The 27,348-nt window shown below is 47.7% G+C and overlaps 11 protein-coding genes across 11 annotated transcripts; 7 read left to right on the forward strand and 4 right to left on the reverse strand.

Moving 5' to 3' along the window:
- Positions 1-2,684: 2,684 nt before the first annotated feature.
- BJ212DRAFT_1276860 (Mg-transporting ATPase) lies at positions 2,685-6,189 on the forward strand (the record flags this gene model as incomplete). The annotated part of the gene is made up of 13 exons (XM_041331311.1): positions 2,685-2,884; positions 2,943-3,185; positions 3,232-3,386; positions 3,444-3,775; positions 3,833-3,952; positions 4,006-4,764; positions 4,821-4,928; positions 4,959-5,284; positions 5,337-5,407; positions 5,467-5,560; positions 5,613-5,738; positions 5,790-5,874; positions 5,929-6,189. 13 exons carry the CDS (start codon positions 2,685-2,687, stop codon positions 6,187-6,189), a joined length of 2,880 nt encoding a protein of 959 aa, XP_041190357.1.
- A 474-nt stretch (positions 6,190-6,663) lies between these two features.
- BJ212DRAFT_1301614 (uncharacterized protein) lies at positions 6,664-7,939 on the forward strand (the record flags this gene model as incomplete). The annotated part of the gene is made up of 7 exons (XM_041333152.1): positions 6,664-6,782; positions 6,844-6,981; positions 7,042-7,143; positions 7,174-7,326; positions 7,412-7,534; positions 7,561-7,810; positions 7,859-7,939. 7 exons carry the CDS (start codon positions 6,664-6,666, stop codon positions 7,937-7,939), a joined length of 966 nt encoding a protein of 321 aa, XP_041190358.1.
- A 428-nt stretch (positions 7,940-8,367) lies between these two features.
- Positions 8,368-9,612, forward strand: BJ212DRAFT_469695 (uncharacterized protein). Its single transcript, XM_041343280.1, has 4 exons — positions 8,368-8,726; positions 8,781-8,967; positions 9,022-9,239; positions 9,295-9,612. Exons 1-4 carry the CDS (start codon positions 8,435-8,437, stop codon positions 9,519-9,521), a joined length of 924 nt encoding a protein of 307 aa, XP_041190359.1. The 5' UTR covers positions 8,368-8,434; the 3' UTR covers positions 9,522-9,612.
- A 241-nt stretch (positions 9,613-9,853) lies between these two features.
- Positions 9,854-10,946, forward strand: BJ212DRAFT_1277073 (NADP-dependent oxidoreductase domain-containing protein; the record flags this gene model as incomplete). Its single annotated transcript, XM_041331330.1, has 6 exons — positions 9,854-9,891; positions 9,939-10,006; positions 10,063-10,084; positions 10,139-10,219; positions 10,274-10,645; positions 10,700-10,946. The coding sequence occupies 6 exons, from the start codon at positions 9,854-9,856 to the stop codon at positions 10,944-10,946; spliced, it is 828 nt and encodes a 275-aa protein (XP_041190360.1).
- Positions 10,947-11,073: 127 nt separating this feature from the next.
- On the forward strand, positions 11,074-12,935 carry BJ212DRAFT_1371242 (chitinase). Its single transcript, XM_041336277.1, has 6 exons — positions 11,074-11,168; positions 11,231-11,623; positions 11,686-11,773; positions 11,827-11,972; positions 12,022-12,667; positions 12,723-12,935. Exons 2-6 carry the CDS (start codon positions 11,469-11,471, stop codon positions 12,891-12,893), a joined length of 1,206 nt encoding a protein of 401 aa, XP_041190361.1. The 5' UTR covers positions 11,074-11,168; positions 11,231-11,468; the 3' UTR covers positions 12,894-12,935.
- A 606-nt stretch (positions 12,936-13,541) lies between these two features.
- On the reverse strand, positions 13,542-14,424 carry BJ212DRAFT_1483270 (uncharacterized protein; the record flags this gene model as incomplete). The annotated part of the gene is made up of 4 exons (XM_041340593.1): positions 13,542-13,862; positions 13,910-14,199; positions 14,260-14,280; positions 14,331-14,424. The coding sequence occupies 4 exons, from the start codon at positions 14,422-14,424 to the stop codon at positions 13,542-13,544; spliced, it is 726 nt and encodes a 241-aa protein (XP_041190362.1).
- Positions 14,425-15,188: 764 nt separating this feature from the next.
- On the reverse strand, positions 15,189-16,643 carry BJ212DRAFT_1276878 (uncharacterized protein; the record flags this gene model as incomplete). Its single annotated transcript, XM_041331313.1, has 6 exons — positions 15,189-15,488; positions 15,561-15,635; positions 15,687-15,784; positions 15,840-16,333; positions 16,385-16,485; positions 16,542-16,643. The coding sequence occupies 6 exons, from the start codon at positions 16,641-16,643 to the stop codon at positions 15,189-15,191; spliced, it is 1,170 nt and encodes a 389-aa protein (XP_041190363.1).
- Positions 16,644-19,104: 2,461 nt separating this feature from the next.
- BJ212DRAFT_1277184 (kinase phosphorylation domain-containing protein) lies at positions 19,105-19,397 on the forward strand (the record flags this gene model as incomplete). The annotated part of the gene is made up of 2 exons (XM_041331341.1): positions 19,105-19,188; positions 19,239-19,397. 2 exons carry the CDS (start codon positions 19,105-19,107, stop codon positions 19,395-19,397), a joined length of 243 nt encoding a protein of 80 aa, XP_041190364.1.
- Positions 19,398-20,986: 1,589 nt separating this feature from the next.
- On the forward strand, positions 20,987-21,670 carry BJ212DRAFT_1483273 (uncharacterized protein; the record flags this gene model as incomplete). Its single annotated transcript, XM_041340594.1, has 4 exons — positions 20,987-21,261; positions 21,310-21,391; positions 21,441-21,564; positions 21,618-21,670. The coding sequence occupies 4 exons, from the start codon at positions 20,987-20,989 to the stop codon at positions 21,668-21,670; spliced, it is 534 nt and encodes a 177-aa protein (XP_041190365.1).
- Positions 21,671-25,051: 3,381 nt separating this feature from the next.
- On the reverse strand, positions 25,052-25,689 carry BJ212DRAFT_1276953 (uncharacterized protein; the record flags this gene model as incomplete). Its single annotated transcript, XM_041331318.1, has 2 exons — positions 25,052-25,147; positions 25,204-25,689. The coding sequence occupies 2 exons, from the start codon at positions 25,687-25,689 to the stop codon at positions 25,052-25,054; spliced, it is 582 nt and encodes a 193-aa protein (XP_041190366.1).
- Positions 25,382-26,282, reverse strand: BJ212DRAFT_1371285 (uncharacterized protein). Its single transcript, XM_041336278.1, has 3 exons — positions 25,998-26,282; positions 25,888-25,946; positions 25,382-25,835 (listed from the first exon to the last, which is right to left on the reverse strand). The coding sequence occupies exons 1-3, from the start codon at positions 26,046-26,048 to the stop codon at positions 25,682-25,684; spliced, it is 264 nt and encodes an 87-aa protein (XP_041190367.1). The 5' UTR covers positions 26,049-26,282; the 3' UTR covers positions 25,382-25,681.
- Positions 26,283-27,348: the final 1,066 nt, after the last annotated feature.

The following is a 27,348-nucleotide window of genomic DNA, read 5'->3' on the forward strand; positions in this document are numbered from 1 at the left end:
AGCACCGCGGATAGATGTGGATTGAAGTCCAGGAAAAATCATGAGAAATGGTCAAATAAGGTTTATTGAAGGTTACCGCTGGTCGTTCAAACGTTCATTCATAGTACGTCGCAATTATATCGTGATTTGCTCACCGGTAACATGCCTGTAGCCTCCCCTGGTTATCTCCGTGATTGTAAGATAATCCATGGAAACCTTGCGTCAGCCTGTCAAAACCGTCAGCTCGTGCACGTTGCTTCTTAAAACCCAGGACCAGTAGAGTTCATGGTACCCGGTTATCACTCGGAAATTACTTGGTTCCTGCAATCCCTGAGTAAACAAGGTACGGACACGGACCCTTACGGACAACTGTGTAGTGCCCTGTTAACATTCCGAAGTAGATCACCCGACAGGGTGGGAAAGGCGAATCCCTGAACACATCAATCACAGTGGCAAAGACCTCAACCACCGTGAAAGTCAGGGTTTGGCCACTCTGGGGTTATTCCACGTAGACTCTGGCTAGTCTGGCGCTTCAGCGGCTGCGTTCGAGCGGAATCGCAATTTTGATATGTACATCACCATCGTGCTTCCCTGCCAACTGCTCCTCGAGCTCTACTCCTCCCGCCCTCCCGTCCCCCTACCCACCTACCATTACATTTAAAAAAAAGAATTCTCCTGCTGTTTTGCTGTACTACTATGTCAGTGTTCAGTACTTCCGCTCCACCCCCCTATTTTCCAAACTCCCGCTAACTTCTTGCGCCTGTGGGCACGTGCTACCGCCCCCCCCCCCGCGCACCTGCCGTCCTCTCACTTTCATTCAGTGTTTTTTTTCCCATTCTGCTAACCAATGAAACCATCGAGCGCCTCCTCGAGCGCGCCCTTGTACCATCTTACATGAGGCCTTCCGCACCTTGTGCCTGCCATCCCCATTGTACATGATATGCACTCTTATACACTCATGTGAGCCCCCCGCGCGTGTCTCTATTGCGACATTCACGATTTAAATCAGTTCATGCATGGAGCAGTTCAAATTCAATGTGTTTGTGAATTTATTGACATGATAAGATTGTACTATGTGAACACCGCCATCATGACAAAGCGCACGTTATTTTGATCACCACTGTTGATCAGCCTCTGCGTAAACTTCGCCCGAAGCCAGCTGCCAAAGCCCCAGAGTGGCCATTTCCCAGCCCGTGTTGTTCTACCACGTTCACGCCGGAGTCTCCTTCAGTTAGACACCCATTGACAAGTTACCCGACTAATACTCGACAATAAATATTGTCATCCTTGACTTCAACTCCGTGGCACGCGCAGTGCTACCGTCCGTTTTGACGTCGCCAACAGAAACCACCGCCACGGTCCGTAGGGCATTCTGCCCCCAACCTCTCCGCGCACTTTCACTAGCCTACGGACATCAGCGGCGACGGATGGACCTCAACTGAAGTTACCACATCGATGCTTACGGCTGAGTACATTCTCTGGGGCAGCGCTTCTCCATACACCACTTTTTAGTTTATTCATCCTTGTGTCCCCATTTCCCTCGTGTTTGACACACTCTCCCATACAGAACTTGAGTGTGTAGTATAGCATCTCCCTGAGAGCGTTTTGTCCTTTACATATGATGAAATTTCAATCATGAACCAACTTAAATTCTCGTGTCTTTTGGTTTGCTACACGGTGAGATGGGGATGCAATATAAAATTAATTATAACCACCAACGACAGGAACATGTATGTAGACATTAATATATAGTAGAGTATTAGGTACGATGGAGGAGGATTGATGACAAGAGGCAATGAAAGAGGGGTGTCGACTGCTGGCACCGCCTGGTCTTGACTCAGATGCGCTGTTCTTTCGAAAAAAAAATCGGCAGCGACGACATAGGTCCTGGGGATTGGTGTCAAGGTCTAAGGGGTTATGGGCGGGATGGTGGCACTAGGGTTGAAATGGCAGAGGATACTGTGACATAGAAAAATATTCGTACCTTTCGGGGTCCAACCTTTACTAAATATTGTCATGGTTTCTGAAGATTGACTCCGAGCCGGTCTATTTCGGAATGAGGTCACACATATGCTAGTAATTATCTAATGTCGGGTAAATCTATATAAGTGCAGCTGCTCTTGGCCTCTCAAGATCTCATGCACTTGGCCCAGCATGGCCCTCAGTGCCACGAGGCTAGTGAGCGATCCGACATATCCGCGGCTTGACAAAGGTTGAGGAGTCGAAACGTTGACATCTCGACATGTGTGACAAGGGGTTGTTGACACGTCGACACGTCGGGTTCATCTGTCAAGTTGATTTTAACCATCAATCACTACAGGTTAATATTGCATGGCTGTCTATTGGTTGCTTCGGATAACAAGAAATCAGCAAGATCAATCCTGATCAATCCCGCAGGGACTAGTATCATCAAGGGACCGATTGGAGATCAAATTTCTGGCACGCTGGTTCAGCGCAGATATAAAAACGCTCTCTCCTCGTTCTACTAGATCCATATACATGGTATCTCGCATCCAACTCCCGCTTTATAGTGAGTGTTCTCTTTGACGTATTTTCTCCAGAGGAATGATCGAAATGTTTGCAGGTCTTCTTGCCGTCAGTAGAACCAGCTCCACAAAGAAGGTTTGTGCTGGGTAAATTTCTGACTCGTGCAGGGTGCTTATCACGCTGTCTACGATGAAGCCTCCGTGATGCCTCTACTTGCGATGCCCTCACTTGCGAAGCTCTTCTCCTCTCGCTCCTCCCTTGGAAATTTGGAAAAGCATGGGCCTGACATAGCCACTCCAGACACCGAGAGTAACAAGTCGCCCATCTCGCCACAACCGGTCGCAAGGGAGGTGCAGGAGCAACTCATATGCGCTACCCTCAGTCGTTTCGCGCAAGTCCCGGTCTCGGCTGTATTCGTGTATGTCCAGCATTTCTGCCGTGTCGTCTTGTTTATCTCTTCGCTTCCCACCTTTTAGATTGGAACCCGGATGGAACCCTGGAGGTCTTTCTGATGAACAGGCTTCCCTGATTCTCAAAACTCATGGACCTAACACACCGGTAGCGGAACGTCCTCTCGCCGCGCTCCGGATGCTTTGGGGGGCCATTGTCAATCCCTTCAACATCCTTTTGACCATCCTTGCAATTATCAGCGCTGCCACTCAACAGATCCCCACGTTCATCGTCATGATGGCAATGGTGTTCGCTTCGACCGGCTTAAGGTTAGTGGACCCTGTCTCTGTCAGAGATGGTCTGATGTTGCCCCAGGTATTGGCAAGAATTGAAGTCCATGATTCAAGCAGTCAATTTGATCAAGTCAGTCACGACGAATACCCGCGTTCTTCGTTATCGAAACTCTGGTTCGGAGGAGCTCGAAATTGATCAGCGGAATGTGGTTCCGGGTGATATCATAGCTGTCACCAGTAGGTTATTATATTTCTCCTTCTCATCATTTTAACCCTGCCTGCGTTCCATAATAGGCGGTGATGTCTTCCCTGGTGATTGTGTTCTCATTACGGCCGAGGCTATCACAATCACACAGGCCTCGCTTACCGGAGAAATGATGCCCATCGAGAAAACCGTGCGCCTTGCTGCGCCAGGTCCCGGAGAAACGCTTGATTTACTGCATAATGATAATGTTTGTCTCGCGGGCACATCTGTTGTCACAGGGAATGGATACGCCCTCGTCGTCTCGACTGGCAAGGACACCTACATGGCTTCTATCACCAGCGAGCTCTCCAAACGACGACCGGAAAACGCTACTCAGATTGGCATCAGGAAAGTCAGTTATGTCTTGATGGCCTTCACGGGCGTGAGTCGACAATTTATCAAATTTTGTGTATTTTCCGAATCTGACTTCTTTGAACAGGTTATGGCCCCGATTGTGTTCATCGTCCAGGGTGCTGTTAGTAAGGACTGGAAGGGTGCGATCATGTTTGCGATCGCTATTGCAGTTGGAATTACGCCAGAAATGTTGCCAATGATTGTGGTATGTATACACTGCTTCTGATGCTGTGGCTCTCAACGACACTTGTGATGCAGACATCAAACCTTGCGCTGTCTGCCGTTCGTGTGGCACGCAAAAAAGTCATTGTGAAGCGTTTTGATGCCATCCAGAACCTTGGCGCAGTTCGCATTCTCTGCTCAGACAAAACAGGGACGCTTACTGCTGATCTCGTGCGCATTTCAATGTCCACGACGGGTACAGGAGACCTCTCGCAACTTCCCATCAAGTTGGCTTATATTAATTCCTCACTGCAGACCGGTTCTCGTAGTCCGATCGACCACGCAATCGTTGACTTCGTCGATCAAAATGAGCAGGACATGTTCACAGACATTCCCAGAGACGGCTGGGTCAAGCAGGGCGAAGTTCCTTTCGATTCGTCGCGCCGCCTTCTGTCGGTCTTAGTTTCGCGACCTGGTGGCGATGGCTCTGAAGGACTGTTGATAACAAAGGGCGCAGTAGAAGAAGTCTTGGACTTGTGCGTGTCAGTCTACAACCACCAGACATCTCCTTCCTCAGATGCCTCGGAGCCGCTTGGTTTGGATATATCCCCCTCAACGACGTTAATCTTCACAGCAGACGAGCGGCAAAAGATTCTTGATACTGCCCAGCGTTTGAACGAGGATGGGTTGCGTCTTGTCGCTGTGGCCTGCCGAGAACAGCTTATCAAGCCGTTCATGACCATATCCTGCTCTGACGAGAGTGAACTTACCTTCATTGGATTCATTGGGCTTCTTGATCCATTGAAGCCTGATGCCACCCAGGCAATCAAAGATTTGGCCGCATTGAACGTGCAGGTATGTATTTCCTCCGCGCTTTCCTTTGATACACTTAATCTCACGGTTCGCAACAGGTCCGAATCCTCACTGGTGACGCTCCTGCGGTGGCTGCAAAGGTGGCTCGCGACCTCGGGCTTATACCATCTTGCCAGCATTCGTCGACTGCGGAGAACGAGAAGGATGTGGAGGCTTCTGCCTCTTCTAAGGGCGAGGAAGGCCTCATTCTCACTGGCGTCCAGCTTGCGGCCCTTGCAGATGATCAAGATGCCTACAAGGATGCCATCGATCGCTGCATCATTTTTGCCAAACTCTCGCCTTACCAGAAGCTTGAGGTCGTGAAAGCTCTGCGCATGGGTGACGGTGGCAGAGCAGTCGCCTTCTTGGGAGACGGCGTCAACGATGCTCTTGCTATACGCGGCGCAGACGTCGGGATCTCGGTGGATTCAGGAACTGACATTGCGAAAGAAGCGGCAGATGTGATCTTACTTGAGAAGAGCTTAGCTGTCGTCGCTGACGGTGTGGTCGAGGGGAGGCTTACGTAAGTGCATCTGTGGCGAGCTTTTGCGCAAAACACTGAATGAGAGGCGTAGACTCATTAACACACTGAAGTACATCAAGATGGCGACCTCCTCCAACTTCGGTAATATATTTTCGGTCTTGGGTATGTGTCCTCTGTTGGTCTTTCATACTGATGCCCATTGATGTGGTATGTTTTTGAAGTTGCTTCTGCGTGGCTTCCATACCAGCCTATGCTCCCGCTGCAGCTCCTCGTCCAGAATCTGTTGTATGATTTCTCTCAGGCATCGATTCCCTGGTATGCATAACTACATCTGGTTGAATATTTGACGCCGGACAGTATATGTTAGGGATAATGTTGACCCCGAGTACTTGGTGGCCCCGAAGACATGGGGAGCGAAATCGATCATCCGTTTCATGATTTGCTTGGGTCCCTTCTCAAGCCCTTTTGATATCATCACATTCAGTATCAACTGGTGAGTAGATCCCTACATGATCCACAATAATCCATTACCTGGCGGCTCCAGGTTCCACTACGGCATTCGTACGCTCGACAACCCACTTGTTCCCCTTGCACAGACCCATTGGTTTCTCGAGGGGTCTCTGACACAGGTACGATCCTAGTTAAGTTCCACAAATTCGATCATACTGACGATCACGGAATAGCTGTTCATTATTCACTTCCTGCGAACGGGCAAGCTCCCCTTCATCCAGTCCCGCGCATCGATCTCAGTCGTTTGCACCACCTTCGGTATCGCTGGTATATCTATTGCGATCCCATACATGCCGAAGATCAACACTGCCCTGAAGTTCACCCCGCCTGAGCCCATCTACTACTCGTACCTGCTAGCGATGATCATCGGCTATGCTATGGTCGTGCATGTTGTCAAGACGCTTTATCAACTGGTGTTCAAGGAATGGCTTTAGAGTTGATCGATAACCTCGTAGGGCTAACAGAATAATTGCATCGTGGATTTTACAGGGTCGATGTCGTTTATGCAAGTTTTTTTCTTTTCTTTCCGTTAATTCTGGATTTCCGTCGAATTTGAAGGATATATTTCATGATCAATGCAATCTTATGTTTCGTTCATCGTGGGGTCTGAATAAAACAGCTAAACAATAAGCTCGCGAACAATTACTGCGATAATGTAAGTACTGTGGTCTTTGAAGCATCGTATCCTTCTCACTAGATCAACGATTGAGAGGATATCGGTACTGAAGAGTCTACTGAACGTGCTGCATGGTCACCGACTCCCAACGTTAGTGGAGTGCTTTTTCAAAAGCGTCTATTCAGTTAACTTAAAGTAGAATTACATAAGCAAGTAACGGCAAGTGCATCACGGCTTCAACAAACTTAGATCATTCAAGTTGATCCGCATGTCATGTGTTCGCTTCCTCATCATGTTCTGCTTGCCAAAGCAATCATTTTCATCCCGAACTGTGCTACATGCCAAATGGATTAAGTGTAGTAATGCGCAATGGGGCATGACAGGTGCCGTCTCTTCCTGTCTGTGGGGTTGGTCAGTATCTCCTTCCACTCCTCCAATCAGTCATGCTACAGCTCCTCCTGCGCATTTCTAGCAAAACTCATCTCGTTCTCGGTGCCACAGCTTGCATTGGGGCAATTGGAGTGATCATTCGGGCTTACCTTCGTAAATCCCGCCTTCCTCCTTCTCCTCCCACTTGGCGACTTCGAGGACACTTCCTACCCCCTCACAAGTGAAGTTTTATATTGGCCTTTTCGTTTTTGTAATCTAATTTTACCCCATTGCTGATCAGCACATCTCTCACTGTAGCGCAGTGGATTGACGAGTACGGCCCTCTCGTTACTGTTCACTCAGGAATCCAGACAATATATTGTGATTATCGGCCGCCACAAAGGTAGTCCCTTTATGACAAGGTCATCTCTAGACTCAACACCCCGTGGCAGGCCGCGGTGGACATAATGGAGAAACAGGGTGGACTGCTAGCTGATCGACCTCACCTTGTTGCTGGAGAAATTCTTACATGCGGACTGGCCACCGTTGTGTCACACGCTGGGGAAAGGTTCCGTCGGAAGCGCAGGTTCGTCTCTGCGATACTGTAAATGCTCAAACAATCTTCATCTTACTTTTGAATGCGGTGCAGAGTACTCCATACACATCTCCAGCCCAAATCAGCTGAGGCGTAGTCAGCCTCTGCAGGTGTCACATGCAAAGGACATGGTCCTCAACATTCTTGACGATCCATACAACTTCCAGAACCACGCGGCAACGCAAGTGTTGTTCTACTTGTACGTTACTCATAGGCACTTTGAAGTTATGCTGCAGCGACCATCATGAAAGTCACATATGGGAAGACCACGCCGACGTCCGCAACTGACCCCGAAGTCAAAGAGGCTTGCCAGCTCATCACGAGGTTTCGTACAATCCTGCGCCATGGTTATTACTTGGTGGACTCGATACCGTGGCTCAAATACCTTCTTTGGTATGCGCCAGAATTAAAGGATGAGTCCGAGAGGATCAAGCGACTCTACACAGACCAGCTGAACCACGTGAAACAGCAAATAGTATGCATTGCCTCTCCTTCTTCGCATGATGTCTGAGTTGTTCCACAGCAGATCAATGTGGACGTTAGCCCTTCGTTTGCAAAACACATTCTTGAAAATGGGCATTTCTATAGCTTGACAGAGATTTAGATGGCGTATCTTGCTGGCGCCTTCTTTGGAGCTGGAATAGACACGGCTAGGCGTCTTTTTGTGTTTCTGATTGAAGTTCGCCTGAATTCCAGCCCCTCCAGAAAATTGCTCAGCCAATTCTCTCCATCTGTCTAAATTCTGCTCCATGCAAGCAGTTTTTCAGTATCGCATCTCATGCTACTCGCAGAAATGAAGATGTACCTCCAGGAGGAATATGTTCGCGGACTCAACTACCGTAGGCACTCAGATTTATGGTGTTCTCCTTTTTTTTCGCTCGTGCAGATGTTTGTAAAATGGAATAAAAAGACTAGTTTTCGTTTGATTCGATGGACACAAAACATGCCGGGAATAAGCGAGTCGGGGCCGTGGCGATCAATTTAGGAGGTATTTTTCCCAAAAGGTTCGAAGGGTGTAAAATTTGGTGCGATTTAAGTTTTGCGCGCAACGATTACATCAAGTGCATACCTCAATCTGCGCTGCGTTGAGAAGCTAACGATGACGCGGATCACGGATTTTGGTCGAAAGCGCACGCATGTGCAAGCAGGCTTTCCTGACAATTCCGAGCCTGTTGAAGAACAAGCAGAACCACACGCTTCGACGTCCACTTTACCATCCGAGAGCCAGCCACATGATCAAGTTCCTCCAAAGAAGAAAAGAAAGCGGACAAAAAAACCAAAAGAAAATGGTGACGAAAAAGCTGATGAGGACAAGGCACAGGATGCGGGTAGTTCTGAAACAGCGAAAGTTGTGCCCAAGAAGAAACTGAAGGATAAACGGAAACCGAAGAGTATATCTTTCACTATGAGCAATTACTCATATACTGAACGTTGAACGCTTGTAGCTCGGCCAGATCCTGCTCAACGTTCCGAATCGAGACGCCAGAAACGAATTGCTGAGAAATACGCAGACACTACTTGTTTTGCATGTCGCCGAAAAGGGCACACTGCAAGAGACTGTCCAACCATACGTAATGAAGCCAGTGGTGGTGGTGGTGTGGCGAGACAAAAAACTGTTGGAATATGTTATCGGTGCGTCTTTCTACTTTGTTCCTTCGATTGATGAATTAGACTCGGTTTTGTTAGTTGTGGTTCAAATCAGCATACTCTCTCGCGATGCAAGGCCCCAGAAGATCCTCATCATCCTCTTCCGTTTGCATCATGTTTCGTGTGCTCTGGTAAGGGTCACTTGGCATCATCTTGTCCACAAAACAAGGACAAGGGTGTCTATCCAAATGGAGGCTGCTGCAAACTCTGTCGCGAAACATCTCATTTGGCCAAGGACTGCGGACTGAGAAAACAAGGCATGTATTATGGAACCAATTTACGGTGATCAGCTGAGTAACACATGTGATGCAGTGCAATCTGGAACCGCAACTTTTGTTGGGACGGGCCAAAGCGCAGGTGCGGATGAAGACGACTTCCACACATTCAAGCGGCGAAATGCGGATGTAGACAGCGATATAAAGAAAGATGAGAGAGCAAAGAAAAAGGCCGATGTAAAGTTTGCATCATATACAGGAACGGTGAAAGCTTTTGGCACCCCTGTCGGAAACTCTGCGAAGGTGAAGGTCGTCTACTTTTGAGTACCGGGATCCCCTTATAGACCAACTATCGAGTTCCTACTGACTTTGAATTTGTATTTTGTTTTATTCGCAAGTTCGGCGACGACGTGGGTTCAACGCCTGAAGCGAGCCTGTGGGTATCACAGATATCATTCTTGCACTTATGCAGGCGGAAACAATCTCCTAACTAAGCTAACTAGGACAAACCTTATGACGTCGTCACGAGATACAGACGCGGAAACAGATGTCGGTAACTTACTCCACTAGTAATGCACCGCATGCAAACGCCGCCCTATGAGCCTCGTACTTCTGGTACTATATCGAGTCCTGCAAGACTGAATCCTGTTACTGTCATGAATCTAGCTCCGAAATTAATCTATGGAACAGCATGGTGAGCTTCCAGCCAGCGAGCACGCGACATGCTGAATTGGCAAGCAGGAAAGGAGAGAGAACGGCTCACCTTGTGATAAGCGCCTTCCTCCAAGGTTTCCGGGCTGTAGATACAGGTAGGCCCAGGTGTTCAATTCAGCTGAATTTTGTTCATGGTGAACAAATTGTGTAGCATGTCAACTAAAACACTACAGGTATGTATTGCATTGAGTGCTTCGTTGGTTCATCTAATGTCAGGCATGTTACAGAGAAGATCTTGTGGGGGAGGCCTTGGAAATTCTCCAAGACAAGCATAGTATAAAGCGAGAAGATGTCTACATTCAAACAAAGTACGTCGGCTCAGTCGAAGGTTTCTTCAGCAGCATGACGTGAAGCTTCCTTAGATTCACCCCCTTTCCTGGTCAAGACCCAACCAAGCCTCTCCCATATAACCCCCGAGATAGTATCCCTGCCCAGATCAAAAGTTCCCTTGCCAAATCACTGGCTAGCTTGCATACGTCATATCTCGATGCTTACCTTCTCCACTCTCCTCTCCGAACTTTGCCCTTAACGATCGAAGCCTGGCGTACGCTTATGGCTGCACAAGATGAGGGGACTGTGCGCGCCATTGGAATTAGCAATGTGTACGATGTTGGAGTGCTGAAAGCGCTAGAAAAGGAAAGAAAGGTGCAGATAGTACAGAACAGGTGGTATGAAGGAAATGCCTGGGACAAAGAGGTCTGGGCGTATTGTAAGGCGAATGGAATTATCTACCAGTGCGTTAGTTTCGGATTGCAGAGCTGTTCACCGGTTGACAGTCAATCAAATAGGTCGTTCTGGACACTGACGGGTTCCCCGGCGTTGCTGACACACTCACACACCACCTCTCTTGCAGATAAACTAGACGTCACAGCTGCACAGGTACTCTTCAAACTTGCCCAACTAAACAACGTCATCCCTCTCAGTGGAACCACAAGTGAACTGCACATGCAGCAAGATCTCGCTGCAGAGCGCATAGTATTCAAGGAGGAAGTGCTCGACGATTATAAAAGAATTATAGATCTGATATGGAAATGAGGAAGATAGAACTAGTGCATGCCGTGCACCACTGTAATACTTTATTTTATAAGAACAAGAGAATAGTAACCATAGCTATGAATTTATGAAATCCTTCCGACATTGGTGGTTACATGCTTGGTCGGATGCATGTGGCTGTGCCAAAATAAGTAATTCTATTGCACTGAATATCCCGATTCCCGACCGTTAGCCTGCTGCAATGAGTTATGTTGATGAAGTTTGGTGAGTACTTCAAGTTAAGGTGTCAAACTTTGCAGTCCAAGTGCTGATTTTGCCCTGTGCAGCCTGAGGTCACTTCATGTCCTCGGTACATGTCATGATTCATCACAAGCATGCGCAACATTTTTTCCAATCGGAAAAATGTTCGTTCATTGTTGAGACATGATAGCTTCTCTCGGGTGCAACTCTGCACTTACTCGGATCCTAGCCATTGCTAGTAGTCATAGTGTTACCCAGCTGTAGTATAAGTATCGAGGTCATTTTCGCTGTTTACAGAAACCCATCTTTTCAGCGTCGTGTACCATGTTGCTGCTGCTAGCGACCTCCCTTACGCTCCTGTCTTCCGCTTATGCGTCCAAGGTTGCCGGTGCCTGGTATGCTGGCTGGCATGCTACTGAAGGATACCCGCTGTCCAATGTCAGTTGGGACAAGTACAACACGATGTACTACTCTTTTGCGTAGGTGGAAGCTACCATACAGTGGCAGGCCTGTAACGACAATGTTGATCGGCGACTTTTAGAACAACCACTTCAGATGTGAACAAGATATCACTTGAAGGGTCAGATGGCTGGTTGTTTCCTGTCTTTGTGTCAGAAGCACACGCACACGTAAGAATGATAACTCGTGTGCATGTTTGGTCACTGAGCCGATGTCATGTTAGGGTGTTGAAGCCCACATTGCCATTGGAGGTTGGGATGGTAGCATCTACTTTTCTTCTAACGTTGCAACAGCGGAGAATCGCACTGCATTCGTCAATACGGTGATAGACTTTGTCAAACAGTATCATCTAGATGGTGTCAATTTCGAGTATGTATGTCAGCCACCATATAGATATCCTGACCCACTGTTGATTTAGCTGGGAGTATCCAAATGAACAAGGCATTGGCTGTAATATTGTCAACTCTAATGACACCGCGAACTTTCTCTCCTTTCTCCGAGAACTTCGTGAGGATTGCTCTCATCTCACCATCTCGGCAGCGGTATCTTTGACACCATTTCGTGATTCCAATGGTGATCCATCGACTGATGTCTCTGCCTTTGCGAAGGTTCTTGACTACATTGCTATCATGAACTATGATGTTTGGGATTCCGAGTCTTGGTCCCCTGGTGTTGGACCTAACGCCCCACTCAATGATTCCTGTGCGAGCTCATCTGAGCAGCAAGGCTCAGCTGTTTCCGCAGTGAAGGCCTGGTCAAATGCAGGCATGCCCGTTGATCAGATCGTCCTGGGCGTTCCATCGTATGGATACTCTTATAGTGTCAACTCCTCTGGTGCATTCGTGTCGGGCACGAAGACGCTAGCCGCTTACCCCGTCTTCAATTCATCTAATCAGCCTTTAGGGGATGCATGGGATAATACCGGGAGCGTGGATTCCTGTGGTGTTTACCAAGGATCTGGAGGTACCTTCAACTTCTGGGGACTGGTCGACGGTGGGTTCCTTAACTCAGAAGGTACGACTGCCCAAGGTATCTACTATCGGTTTGACTCATGCAGCCAAACGGTGTGTACATCCTTGAACAAGGAACTATTTCCGTTTCTGATGAACTTATTGTCAGCCCTACGTTTACAATGAAACGTCCGAGGTCATGATTTCCTATGACAACGCAGAGTCGTTCACAGCCAAGGGCACATTCATCAAAAACGCTGGGTTGCTGGGGTATGCTATGTGGGAGGCGGGTGGAGACTACAACAATATTCTCATCGATGCCATCAATAGCGCTATATAGACTCGTCCACTCTGTTGCACGAATATACCCATATACCCACATCATGGATCACCCTCTTGTTGTGTCTTTTGCCATGTCACAGTTACCCTATAACAGAGTCATTTTCAAAAGCTAGGATACCCTGAGTGACGTCCCAAGACGGAGAAGTACCATCACAATGTACAGCAACGAACGACTCAGACTGGCACAGGGGCAGCATGAAAAAGAGGCCTCTGATCTGGGTATCCTTTATTTAATCCTGTGCACATAATCTAAACAGAGGGGATTTCACCAATTTCAGATGTTCTAACCGAATGTGATTCCCTTGCTAATCATACACCGGGGAATGAGATTTCCATAGCCTAAGAAGAGTTCGTACGACCTTCAACTCCATATGCTGCTTTGTATCTGAAAAATGATAGTTTGTGTACTTTTACGGGTACATTCTGATGATTTTTTCGTACCACACTGTCTGTATACAGGTCTTAACACACCCTTTCCGCATAAGACTATCTTCTCGGTTTTCCAGTAATTGCAGATTCCAGATATTCAAGTATGCAGATTCACAACACGAGAGTTCCCCGACGCGTGCTCTTTGACTTATTATTGAAATCTTGACAATTGATCAACGACGAATGTAGCAGCGTTCAACGAGGCCTCACGCTGGATTTACATCGCATTGCCCGTGCTGTGGACGTCCTCGGTGTTCGCGATTCTCTGCTTTTGGTTATACCTTCGTAGCACTGACTTCATAGACCGGCGTTGCAGCTGTGCAAGGGCTGCTGATACAAACTCCATCGTGCGCCCTCGTTCCTTGAATGTTTCATGCAACTCCTCGATCTTGATAGCGAATCGAATATCGCGCCGCGTGAGCCCAGGAACTTTTTGAGACTCGGGTTTTCCATTTCCTACGCGGTGGAAGGTGTACGCTGAATGCGTGTGCGAGGAAATGTCCACAGTATTATACTCGAACGCGATTCGAGCGTGATGCTAGTTTGAACGTGACAACTCAATTATCTTGGATATCATGAGGGAACTTTGACACGCGCCTTTTCTGCCCGTGAGATGTCTGCGACTCCCTGAACAAAATCCATGACATCATTGAAGCCCTTGAATTTGTAATGTCTGTCCAGAGAGAGTATTTCATCTTCACCGACTCCTGTGGAGATGTGGCCGACTTTCCACTGACGCGAAACCAGTGGTTGGATATACGTTGTGACATCTTCCAAGGATATATGGAGGGTTGGTCTAGTGGGAAATGGTGGTATTTCTGGAAGATCCTGCACTTCGAGAGGCTCCATAGAATGTTGCTTCTGGGCGGAGGTGTCTAAACATACGAAATGTTTTCAAGAAATTCCTCCAAAGTCATTGTAGATATGGATAATACCTGCTGAAGATAAGATGCTCTCTGTGGCTGGTCATAACTCATCAACAACTGACCAAAGTCAACCCACTCACCAGAGTTCACTTCTCGGAAGCCTTCAGATTCGTTGTCTTCAAGAATGTCGACGGATGAACTTGCATAACCTCGGGCACCATGCTGCACGCGCATCCGACGCCATGAAGTTTCCACTTTGACTGTTGGTCGGCTCCTGCAGTATAAACGCGTAGCATATACACACGAATGCAAGGACTCCTGCGCTGCTAAGAGCAAGCGTCGACTGGGTAAGTTGAAGAGACCCTGTATAATAGAGCTCATTTTCGAACGATGCGGATAATAACGTGTGGCAGGTCTTGTCCAGATTCGGAGTGTGTAGTACTACGATCGATCGTGGTCGCCCAAGCGAGGACGAGTACGTACTTGCCTCCAGCCTGCTAAAGCGCTCAAATTTCAAATTCAAACTCTAGTCGGAGTCGGCGGGCCCTACTTATGACCACAGGATGTTATTCACAGCCAGCAGATGTGTTGTGGGATGAAACATAGAGTCCACAACGGTCTGCTCTAGGTGCGTAACGTTTGCTTGGACCCATGTGCGCTCAGCGCTGGTATCATGACATTAGTGGTGCAGAAATGGAATCCGACATGTGTTTCATCAGATGGCTGCACGAAATCAGTTTGCATCTTAAACGCTCGAACCAATCCCACGACACAAGAGCATACGATGTAGCATGGCATTGGAACATATGTACCGCATATGTTGTCACGAGAAAATAATGTGTCAAGTGAAAATGTAAAATAGTTTCAACGATGAGCGTGCGAGTGATACATACAGTTGACGTTCGTATCCTTGAACACGAGGGCACAAGCCACGCTGGAAAGAAAATATGAAAGGACAAGGACGACGCTTGAATGCATCGAGGAGGCCTATGAGTATTTCATGCTTCTGTCATCGTAACATCACCCAACGATGTCTCCACAGCAGTGGAAGGCCCGTTCTCCACTGGAGACGTCTGCGTAATATCGACTTTCTGCTCTGTAGCAGCGTTCGCATCTGCCGGTGCACCGTTGACAACGCCTTCAACCATATTCTCATTTCCTTTGCTAGCGCCGAGAATAGCGTGCCATTTATCGACCATTGACTTCGCTCGTGTCCGGAACTTGAATTCGTCGTCGCGGGGAACCTTATCCGTGGATAAAGCAGCAATGTGACGCATGACCTTACCGATTTTGGAAAACTGCATGGAGATTTAGGCAACAGAAGCAATGAGTACACGTTGCAAACATGAACAATGGGATGCAGGACGCACTGAGAGGTATAGTATGAGATTGGGATGGTTATAATTCTCGATAGTGGAAAAAAGTTGATCAAGAGCAGGCATCTCCTGGAGAAACGTTGATTGACGACTGATTGGCCGATAACAAATAAAACATACATCAACTGGAGGCAACCCTTTGCTCCCCAGAAGGGACTTCTGCAATCTGTGTCTCCATTCTCGAACTTTCTTAGCTTCGCTATCCCCTTCCAGGGCAGCTGAATGGAAAAGTGAGCACAAAGGGAGTGGCGTGATGGCAAATGGCGAACATACGATCGACATCGTCCTCCTTTTCCCGCTTGGGCTTCTTAGATGGGGGAGGGGCTGCCTTAGCACTCGATCCTGCCTCCTCGTCCTCTTCAGCTTCGGCTTCTGGCTCACCGTCGTCTTCTGACTCAACCATTTCCTTCGACTTGGTGCCATTCTTCTTCCCTCTAGATAAGGGAACCTTTTTCTCGCCTTTGGCCTTGGATTTGGCCTTGGCCTTGGGGGGAGGCGCCTCAGATTCCCGCTTTCGTTTCTTGGATTTGGCTGATTTTTTTGTCTCATCGTCCTCATTGTCGCTGTCAAGCTGATCAACTGGAGCATTGTCTTCCTGCTCTACCGCTGCCAAGTCTGCATTTTCACGTTCCTTTTCCCATTTCAACGGGTCCAGTGCAATCCGATAGCCTGTCAGAAGGTCGCCAGATTTCTTGTGAGGTTCGTTGATGTATGCTTCGATCTCATGTTGCTTTAACTTGGAGATATCCTTCGACACAAGCCAGGCACTGGAAGCTAAAGTTCAACAAAGTTAAAAAGAACGAGCAGTACTGACATACTAGTCGCCTGCGGGGAAGAACCTGACACAGTGGAACGTAGTCTTCTTGCCTGCTGGGCGCTCCTTCGACACAAGGGAGGGGACTGTGTCAGGGTTTACGACCTGTACATGCCATTGGCACGAATATCTTTCAAAAAAGCTCAAAAGACGCGACATACCATGCCTGGCCACGGGGGAAAGCCGCGTACTTTGGCTAGCACGATATCACGTTCTGCGTAGCTAGTCTCTGGTTGCTGCGTTTTATTGCCCTTTTTGCTCATCGTCGAAGATGGCGCAGAAGTTAAAGAGACAAATGTAGAGTGCGTTTGACGTTTGCGCGACAGATAAACGATGGTTGAGGAGAACACGAAGGTTCTGCTCGGCTATTTCCACATGCAGCAAAACCCCCGTTTCTTGCCACGAGGGCCCGTGCGCCCTCGTGACCGATCAATGACAAATAGTCAATTCAAATCAGTAAAATAGTTCCGCAAAAGACTGCAGTCGGAATCGAAACACACGCAGCATGCACTCGGTCAACGCAAATGCATCGAGTTATCGTCTGCTTTCCATGCAATACACTTCATGGTCCTTGCGCCATTACGCAAGAAGTCCGTTGAAGCCGGATAAACCTTGGAATAATTTAATGCCTTGCCTTATTTAGATGAAGGATAAGTGAATGGGCCGCACATTATGGAGTCCAACTGGTCAAAACGACCTGCAGGGGAACATGGTGTCTGTCAAGCGTCCTAGTACCGTCGACGACGTGCAGTAATGAATAACCGGGTTATGAGACGATTTTGGTTACTCACTTCAACCCCAAAAAATGACCTCGCGTCGAAATGAGAGTGGAGGCAGAGCAGCCTGGCAGCCATGGTTATTCGTAAAGCACTGGCAGTGTTGCAGTAACCTCATAGAAGTCGCCATAGAGCAAATCACTGGTACTGGTTGTGGCATGGTATTCAGATGTCGTAGATACAGGATTGTGCTCGGTACCCCTTGCAGTGATTGTACGACTTTGATGGGTATCGGACTAATGCCGCGTTGGGTTCGAAATGAACATTCGATGCACCAGATCTGTGTTCTGACCGTTCCAGCGTATTATACAGCAGCTGTATATGGGGACGAAAGAAGCCAGTGGATATGATGGCAGAAGCAGCGAGAGAATAAAGCAGCAAAATATTTTTGAAAAACTCGAAACAACTTCCACACCTAAGCTACGACTTTGGGAACATTACATGGGAATCTTTGCAACAATCCTGTAGTGAGCCTAGAGCAAAGCAGCCTTCGAACCGAGATAAGGCGTTACGAGGCTCGTACATACATTGTTACATGTTACATGTAATTGCACTCAGAGCAACTTTCGATTAACGTTAGCATGGTGGCAATAATGCTAATCAGTGTGTTAAACGTTAAAGCGCAACACGATCGAACGCATGGCATAAGGTCACACTGCACGCTGATTCGTGAAGCTGGGGTCTCCATTCCAGACGCCGTAAAGTCAGGCCTGAGAGTCGTGTGGTTTATCAAAAGCCATAATGACGCGTCATACGAATAACGGCTCTTCCTGAGATCCATGACTCTGTGTACGACATAGGCATAACCTGCACGTGTTGTTCGACATTGGACCATCTAAATTCCCCAGTCTGGTATTTCCCTGAGCGTAAACTACTGCGGACGGACGGGGTCACACAAATGTCACAGTGATAAGTCACAGCATGTCACATAGTTTGGTTTCAAACTGAGCTCGGCAGTCAAGCAAGAGCGCGAGTTTAGTATTCGGCATAAGCGAGCAAGTGCAGTATTTACTATATACTAGTAGATGTGTATGAATTGTATAATTGAGGGGGATGTAGTGAGCCGAAACTCCGATCATGTACATATCGTACATTGCATGGATGAGATGGTTCGATAATTAATGATGTGATAGGACCGCCAGATGTATTATTGCAGGACGTGAAGAGCTGGATTAGCGCAGAATCGATGAAAATATCCAGCAGCGCTGCACCAGCACAAGCCGGCACTTCCAAAGTGCCAGTATCGCGAAACTTCGCCACGGTACATATCGACAGGCGACATTTCTGCGTCTTACTTTCAACTATCTCACTCAATTCCACTACTGTGAATATATGTAACAACACAGTATTTTGTGTGTTTGAGCAGGTTATTGCTGACAGGGGGACAACAGATACTAGTATATGCACATCTTCCCGTAGTAGACATTCAACGAATACATTTTTTCGCCACCTTTAGGTTCTTAGGACTGCAGATCTCGGACTGCAAACCTCAGTTACGGTGTCATTGGACCGTCAATTTTTCACACGTAAGAGTTCATGAAAAAATTAACCTATGACTGAAGTTCATCAGGGGCATGGCCTTGCCATCCTGCTGGCCGAGGAACGAGGCCACAGGATGACAGTTGGGCAGTGTCCTGGGTGAACTTCAGTCTTACTTTTTGTCCATCATAGTAGAGTCAGTAAGTTTCATAAATAAAGTAAATAAAAATTGGCTACTTTGAACTTATCTGTACCGAAGGAGAAGACACATGTGGATTAGTGAAGAAAAACCGACGCAGTACTGGCGTCAAGATAGCATGTTTATAGAGCCTAGAACACGAGGCTCGAAAATTCTATACTACCCCGAGATGGAAGAAAGGATGAGTTCATGTTAGTAAGTAGCTCATAAAGTTCTCACGGTACCTCGGTCAGGGTAACCGAGTACAGGTTTCTCGACGTTTTCTTTCTAATGTTTGAACCAATTCGGGGAGGTACTCGAGGAGGCCAGGCAGAGTTCAAATGGACGGATGTCTCCGCAGACAAAGACAGAGAGGTTCGTCGACTGTTACACGTTTTGTTCTAGTGATTTTAATTGTCAATTAGAACTATCTGGGTCACAGCATCAATGCCCCGACCGGGAGATGGCAGAAGAACAAAGATGTTCATTGGTATAATAGAGATAACAAGGATGAGTCTGAGAGGGAAGAAGAGATAAGGAAGATCAAGGAAGCGGAAGCAGAGGCACTTTCTGCAGCACTGTGAGTATTATCCTCAACATGTCGGACCGGTATTGAACGACTTCCTCAGTGGGTTTGCCACTGCACAATCTGGTAGCATTCCCGTTGCAAAAGCCCCCTCAAGTGTTCAATCGGGACCGGCGCATACCCTCGCTGTAGATGGTGGACAGCATCCTTCAGAGAAAGAGGAAAAGCGCCGTAAGAAAGCCGAAAGGAGGGAACAGAAAAAAGCTCGCAAAGAGGCACATCGGGAGTCTCGCCATGCCGATTACGAACAACGTTCCCGTAGAGATCGGACTCGTTCGCGCTCACCTAAACCCAGCAAAGACGCTGATCACGGCAGGCGTCGTCACCGCGGCGCAGTCGTTCGCCTCTACCAGCTAGTCGTTCACCCTCATGCTCCTCGATACGTGAAGGACTATGATGAAGTTGCAGCGCGAAAGAGAACGCGAAAGAGATCGGCGGCGATGGGAGTTAAATGAAAGGGACAGGCTGAGTACCCGTCATGAACGAAATTAATCCGGCTGAGTCTTCTTCAAGAAATATCATGCCATTTCAGCAGATTGTCCTATGTTCATATATTACGCACTTAGAACTTCGCAATGCATCTGCCCCGCACTAACTCATCAAATTTCGCCTTCTCAGGGAAGAATCGTGGCGCCGGCCACTATTGACCGCACAATTTTTGGAAGTTGTGATGCTGTAACGAAAGATGCGTCTGGAACTTCCAGGTATTGTCAACTGCAGTACGTTCTGAAATTGACCAAGTTTGGGGTGGACGCTAATACATAGTGCATTGGGGCCACACCATTGCAGCATGGGGCCGCCAATCGGGGATCAAAGACGTGAAGTTACGCCTTGATTCATGCCATCTTGATGACGAATTGGCGTGCATGTCGGTCATGCCTGAGAGATTCTTGGCTACAGATTTGTATTCGAATTCGAGATATTCCCCATGCGATAATAACACCGTATCATTCGTTCCGGTTAATGCCTCACCTGACTCTGCCTCGTTGCATGTCCCGGCGCCTGACAAACATGCTGATACTAGAGCCAAAACGCGTTAGTTCTGTGCTGTTTCGTATGGAACAAGTATTAGGTAAAACCACGCCAGTCGCATGCTTTCAGGTTCATCGACCATGAACGAAGTGGACTTGATGAAAATTAGGCTTTGTCTCTAGTGACCCCCGAGAGTCTGTGCTCTTTGGTACGTCATGGCAGGCACGAAGGTCATTAATTTTAACCATCAGGTCTTCGCAAATAGCGTGCATGACAATACCTTGCCTGATCCTTGATCTACGCTTCCTCTTTTGCGTGTCTTCCACTCCTTCTGGCTTTATCGGTCAGTCCGATGTCGCGCGCCTGAACTCAACGTGCCCATCTCATAGACTTACCGCTTAACGGCCTTTTTTTTATATCTCGGTTACACGTCAGTGCGAATCTCTCCTATCTACCGCCCGGATGCCATGACGGTCTCCTGACATGTCATGGCTGCCGAAATAGGCTGACGGCTTGCCATGTCTAACTTGCAGAAATACCTGGGATGCAGCTGAATTCCTCTTTCATTATCCCCTCGCCGAAACCTTTCAACCTATCTGTCCTTCGATCCCCATCATGACCAGCTATGGAATGCCATACCTCTTGGAGGACAAGACGGGCAAGCTGACAGGATCACACTTCCTGGACATCAATGATCGTTTGCGCTTGACGCTTCGATGCACCTCCCGGGGATCTACGCACGCAACCTATATAATTTACAACGCGACAACAGGAACAGATCCAGTCGTGACCCTAAACTTCGGCTCGAACAACTCCCTCGGAACAATAACTTTTGGGTCAGGGCCTCAGGTACCCATGAGCAGCTTCCTCGAACCATCATCCAATGGGAGGTAAGTCCCGGTCACGCGTGCTTTTTTCCTAGCTTATCTATCATCCAGCGCAAAGACGAGGAAGTTCATTGGGTCTGATGGCCAGCAGTACAAATGGAGTTGGCGAGCCACACAGAGCGAGGAGTGGACGGTACGTGCTAATTCTCGCGTGCGTTTTCAAATCTCATGCATAATTTCAGTGCACAAATGCAAGTAACCATCAAGTCGCGTCCTATTCATTGAAAGTACCCGGAGAGCCAGAATACGACCACTCCTCTGGGTGCGTGCTTACTATTGAGGAGGCGTATCCGCACCTCGCAGCCGGTATGCCCGTTTTTCAAATATCTAACAGCACAACGCTGATTTAGTGTATACAGAAATGCTGGCCTCCCTGACAATAATGAGACATATAGTCGCCCACAACCTTTGATGTTCTTTGATGATCAACGCCTGTAATTTTGGAGCTGTACTACTACATTCGTATATTATTCTTGTATAACTGTAGCATATCATTTTGAGTTGTGTATATCTGATACGTACCATAGTCGTTGTACCATGTTCTTGAGAGGGGAATGCAACAAGTCGTCTTGGAGTTATTTGCAAGAGAATACGCATTGAAACCCAGCCCATACAAAAATGGTACCGCGTGCCCCTATAACGTGCTTTAGGAGTGTCGTGTCACAGGTAGTTCCATCATTGGCAGAATCCGGGTAGGCTGTGAGGAATCACTTTAGGTTAACAGCTGTCAACTCTACAGTCTGTAGAAGTTAGACTTACGAGTGCGCTCACACCTCCTGCGTCCTCCTTCACAAGTAATCATACTAACGCGCCGACAAAATTTACAATAATTCTGGGCGTTACTTCTGGTCCTTCCAACGGGGGCCGAATTTATGTGGGAAACACCACTCGACAACGATCTCGCCGGTCCGGAATATATATGCGGATCGACCAGCATTCGTGATACTGGAGTACAAGAAAGAAGCGATGGAACAACTGCTGGCCGACGGAACGAGGCATCGCAATACGAAGTTGATATTTTTGAAAAATTTGAGTGTGTTAACCAACGACTTGTGCCACTTAACCTGTTGACGACGAAATCGCAGGGCGGTCCCGCTCCCCATCATGACGGACAGTTTTGGGATGTGGAGGTTCTTACATTGTTAAATAGTGTTCGTGGCACGTGGTACGGTTCCGCCGGCGGAATTGACCTTAAGCAATCCTGCCCCTACATCCACCACACTCCGCCACCGCAACGACATCTTTGAGTAATCTAGGCAGCAGAAATATTGGGCTTGAAGGGATATTGCCGATGAATTGACGAAGCTTCAATTCAGTGAAAGAGGGTGCGGACGACAATTAAAGTACGAACCAAAATTTTCAAAAAGACGGCGAAGAGTAGGAAGTACCTGAACTGGTCGTGAGAGAATGTCTACGAGTCAGTGAGTGAAATACATGAGTGAATTCATCGCATACCTCAGCTTAGTTTGTTGAATTGTATAGAGAAGCAAGATGAGAGGCGATAATGAGGCGATAAGATCGATAAGAATGGCTGGATTAATTAAGCAGCACGCCGCAGCTAAAATATGCAATGCGCTGGGAGGTTGTTGGAAAAAGTCCGAGTCGAGTAATAATTTGTAAGTTAATGGTAGGGTTGTATGGTCGTGACTGCTTGTTCATTAAAAAAAATTGACTTGCCTCCGAATCGGAGAGAACATCGTAGGCCCTTTTACATATCACTCCATAAAGAAATGAGATATTTGTGCGTGCTTTCTGCTTGGGCAAGTCCTGGCGGTGTTCTTTGGTGCGTCGGGACGATGACTATATCCACCAATTATATTGACTCACTAATATTCTGCGCATTTCTTCGAGATTTTGGCCCTATCAAATCAAAACGTGTTTGCACACAATGTATATTCCGGAGGGTAGTCCCGAACGAATGAAAAACGCGCTTCTTGCTATCATATTAGATCGTCTCGTACTTCAAGTCGTCATGCCACAAAACCGCAAGATGACAGCCGGGAAGCGTGCATGTAATGCGGAGAGGACGATACCGATCATAGGGTGTTTCGCAATAGTGTAACGGCCTTCCGTCAATAGAAGCGCACCCAGTTGCCGTTTGAATTTGAAGGACAATGAGAAAAACCCGAGTCGTTTGACAACTGTGCAATAGGTGCAACTTGAAGCTGTATGAAATTCGGATTCCTCGTGGTGTTAGCTCCGTTCCCGATGTGCAATGAGCCAGGCCAGTATTTTTTTTGACGTCATAATAAGGAACCACTGTCCTTCTGTGTTGTCACGGTCTGGTTCTGCGAGTGAGAGGAGACTGCCAACTAGTCACAAGTGCATATGGCCCAGATCATATACACTACGGTATGTCCCGTCCACGTTTAAGGTTGCTGTTTTTCATCTGTTTCAGATGTGTCAAGAATCATAACCCCATAGACTTACCATGCAAAAAATTCCCCGGTGACCTTCATTGCCAAAGGAGGATGCGACCGTACGCACATAGAGTGCTACATTAGAATACTGGAAACATGGTTGAGTTTCAATGGTGTCCTGATGAGTCCAAGTCTGAGATGGGTGATTCTTACTATACATTCCACCCTTGACAAGGTGGTTGGTTCATGAGACTGCAGGAATCATGATCTGATCTAATTTGATCCACTGTGTATTCCTATAGAGTGTTACGTACCTGGTACTCACAGCCTACAGGCCTCCTAATTTCTTTAGAAACCCAGGGAGTCAAGGTCTAATGGACATAACCCTAAACTGGTTCGGCATCTTGCGGAGTTCACGGTGGACGCGTGCGCTGCCACGCTCATCTGGAATCGTGAGCACACAGCGTCATAGCAGCAGCTCTGTGGCAAGAGCCGTGGGAACAGATTTTGTTGAAATCGTGAGGATGCCAGGGCGCGGAGCCCTGCATTCCCCATACACAAACTCAAAAGTACTCACGTGTTATGGTTCAATTTTCACGTTCAGGAATGATGTTAGAGCGAGTGACCTTCGATGTCGCAATGATCCGCAAAGTCTGGGCTAGTCTGGGCCTGTGAGAGTTTTCCTGTGAAGCTCCAGGGCTGGCTGCCGTTCCCTTAACAGCCCGTAGGCGTCTGCAGATGGCGTCATTTTAAGTTCATCGTCGGTGGGACACGTATAGTACTCAGCAAAGAACGCACCTGAGTTGGCTGTTAATCCCATACGCACGGGTGCCGATGAGAATGAAAAACTGTTCACCGCCCTGCCTTCCAAGAGCAACGGATGGACCCTCTCGCAATGAAACCTCAATTTACAACAGGTGGGTGTCTAAAAACCTATATTTTCTTAGGGAATGTCGCCATTGCAACCCTGCCCTGATTTTCTTGTGGATCGCCTTTGTGGACGCCACCTGCCCATTTCTGGTCAGCGCCGTGCCCGATTTACTGCCCAATGAATATTGAGGGTTTAGAGCGCAACGCGAGAGACGCACAGGAAACCCAATATCAAGATGCCCATACAAAGGCATCGCGCTGCCAAAGATAATAGGGAATTCACGGTCCCATCTGCACAGTTATTTCAGTGTATCGTCCAATCATTCAATCAAAGATAGCTGTGTGACTCTCATCGCTCCGACGAAAGCATTGACAAATGAATCGGGCCGAAATTTTTGGTATAAACGCTAACCAGATGTAGCATGAATTTAGATCCGGCAGATCGACTGTGCGGAACAATCCTTGCAGTAGTCGGAAATACATGCAAGGGTCATGTACTACCTTAAATGGACGACCAAGTTCCGGAATGAGCATGCAGATTTTAGAACAAACGATCGGAGCATTCAGTCCCCCCAGGAACGTGATATAGCACCAGCGTCACGAATCGTAAAATCCTCGGTATGTATGACATTGGCAACAGGAGACGGTTTGGAGGGATCCTTGTGGAAAGAACGAGTTAGGGTCGCAGGATGTTAACCATAGATTAATAGCTCACACTATCAGATGAATTGTCTGCATCTCTTTCAGACGTGTACACTTGTGGACGAGGAGGTGTCAGCACATCACTGTCTTCAGCCACATGGTCATGTTCTTCGTCGTCCTCGTCAGGATGAGAAATGTGGTCAGCACTGACAACCATCACTCGTCCATGTTCGATCCCACGCCCTGGTCGCCCCCGAGAGATGCTATTAATTGCCCTGTTTGCACTGTTGCTCACTGGAGTTGATACAAGCCTAACATTTAATATCGGCTTGTGCGGGTCACCTCTTCCTTCCACTACGTCATTGCTCTGAGAAGCGGGACCTTCCGCATCCCGCTGCAGCGAAGTGCTCGAGTATCTCGTGTGTAGCGAATGACGTGCAGGAGATCGCGAGGCCTGCCGACTGCTATCCAGGGTTCCGCCTGAGACACTGCGAGACGGAGGATCGCCAAGTGACTGGTTGTGGAGGTTAAATGGGAAGGCGGCATTGACATTAACCATTTTTCTGTGTGGCATCGTCAGAAAGCACGCTGTAGGAGAAAGAAAAAGCAATTATAGAGACAAAGGAAACGCACCCTTCTTTTGAGCGCACGACAGTACCCAACCTCTCTTTTAGTTTCTGGTGGTCAACCACCCGCGGCTGAGGCCTGTGCCGACTTTGAGAAAGAGACAGTGAAGAGTAAAGTGTAGGACACTTGCGTAGGAGTCTCGCTTGCGGTGGTGGCGGGTATTAGAAAGGTGCGTTCATCAGGAGCCGTCTATTGAATTGTTAGGTATATTGATTCCATGACCCATTTCATCATACACACTAGGTCGCGCCGACGCTGACGAACACAACACGAGAACAAGAAATTGAACATGGATGAGGCAAGACACGAGGACTGTTGTATCCCCGAATACAGAGGATACCATATACAGCAATTTCGGTGCCAATTGTGATAGTTTGCGATCAGAAAGTTTCGAGGTCAAATGGTCAAACGGCCGTATGGAACGTGTATCTGTGACAGATCGATTGACTGTCAAGTTGACTCGTTTACGGAGGAGAAGCATGCCAATAAAAATGCAAAAGCTTGTACTGCACAGCAACTCAACGCCAAGGTTCGTCACGTGTTACAGCCCTATGTTTTGCACAAGTATCCTAATTTGGCTTATCATGAAAGGATGCGCCTGTGAAACTAAAGGTGACCGCCCTGAAAATTCTAGTGTTGGGTCGCGATGGTAGCTACTGACTTGAGATACAGACATTCGAACTGTAAATAGCATGGATGCGGCCAAATACATCACATCTGTAACGATGGCAGATAACCAGTACTATGTTTTCGTGGAATTGACATTGAAAATCGCGGTGAACTTATGCCGTCCTCTACTTGGATCATGACCTTCACGTCGCCACACTAGCACGGACCTGCATGAGGTTAACGAGAGGACGGTGATCGCACCTACTAATCACCACGATAGGATTTGACGTAAGTAACAACATTTGGGATCATTTCGGACATGTAAGGGACTCCACATACCAAAAATCCCAGAGAATCCCCCGCGCTGACGTGTCTAGCCGCGATTAAAATCAGCCTAAATGAGCTGTGACCGTAGTTCAGCCTAGTTCAGCTGCATCTGTGTGGGGTATCTAATCCCCTCAATCGCAGATTTACGACGAGGAACTTAACAGCGCTTAAGTATCTTTTGTATGTGCCGTGCTGTGCCATGCGGTTTGCGTACGGTACCTTCCAAATTGAGCACGGCTATCCGGCTAATTTTAAAGTTTTCAGACGTGGCACAATCAGACTGAGGCCATCCGACGGTCGTTAATCGTCGCGGGAAGGTGCGGTCGGAAGTCCGACTGACAGTTAGAATGAAGTGAGTCAAGTGACCCTGAAGTTTGAGGGGGGGACGTGTCTTCACTACAACGGAGAGAGGGTCGGGGGCCGTAAGAGAAATAGATGAATTTAAAAAACATCAAATGTGCAGGACTGTCAATTGAAGGAGATAACCCGGATTGAGGCTACGCGGCATGTAATGGAAGTTGATATTGAAAATTGAGCAAGGTTAAGCAAGATAGTCAATTCTGATGAGAAGGGGTGATCAAATTTGGTAATTTACACAATGAGCCATGTTGAGAACAAAAGTGGAGGAAAATAATTAGAGTTTTGTTCGGAACAC

This window comes from Suillus subaureus (assembly GCF_016647635.1).
Source record: "Suillus subaureus strain MN1 chromosome Unknown BJ212scaffold_27, whole genome shotgun sequence".
NCBI lineage: Eukaryota > Fungi > Basidiomycota > Agaricomycetes > Boletales > Suillaceae > Suillus > Suillus subaureus.

What these genes read in the sequence shown, in the direction of transcription:
- BJ212DRAFT_1371242 (XM_041336277.1), top strand. Translation starts at nt 11,469, where the DNA reads ATGTTGCTGCTGCTAGCGACCTCCCTTACGCTCCTGTCTTCCGCTTAT. An exon ending in ACGATGTACTACTCTTTTGC is followed by an intron (nt 11,624 to 11,685) that starts GTAGGTGGAAGC and finishes GGCGACTTTTAG; the next exon opens with AACAACCACTTCAGATGTGA. An exon ending in TGTCAGAAGCACACGCACAC is followed by an intron (nt 11,774 to 11,826) that starts GTAAGAATGATA and finishes ATGTCATGTTAG; the next exon opens with GGTGTTGAAGCCCACATTGC.
- BJ212DRAFT_1371285 (XM_041336278.1), bottom strand. Translation starts at nt 26,048, where the DNA reads ATGTTCAATTTCTTGTTCTCGTGTTGTGTTCGTCAGCGTCGGCGCGAC. An exon ending in GTCAGCGTCGGCGCGACCTA is followed by an intron (nt 25,947 to 25,997) that starts GTGTGTATGATG and finishes ACAATTCAATAG; the next exon opens with ACGGCTCCTGATGAACGCAC. An exon ending in ACCGCAAGCGAGACTCCTAC is followed by an intron (nt 25,836 to 25,887) that starts GCAAGTGTCCTA and finishes AAGTCGGCACAG; the next exon opens with GCCTCAGCCGCGGGTGGTTG.
- BJ212DRAFT_469695 (XM_041343280.1), top strand. Translation starts at nt 8,435, where the DNA reads ATGACGCGGATCACGGATTTTGGTCGAAAGCGCACGCATGTGCAAGCA. An exon ending in GGATAAACGGAAACCGAAGA is followed by an intron (nt 8,727 to 8,780) that starts GTATATCTTTCA and finishes GAACGCTTGTAG; the next exon opens with CTCGGCCAGATCCTGCTCAA. An exon ending in ACTGTTGGAATATGTTATCG is followed by an intron (nt 8,968 to 9,021) that starts GTGCGTCTTTCT and finishes CGGTTTTGTTAG; the next exon opens with TTGTGGTTCAAATCAGCATA.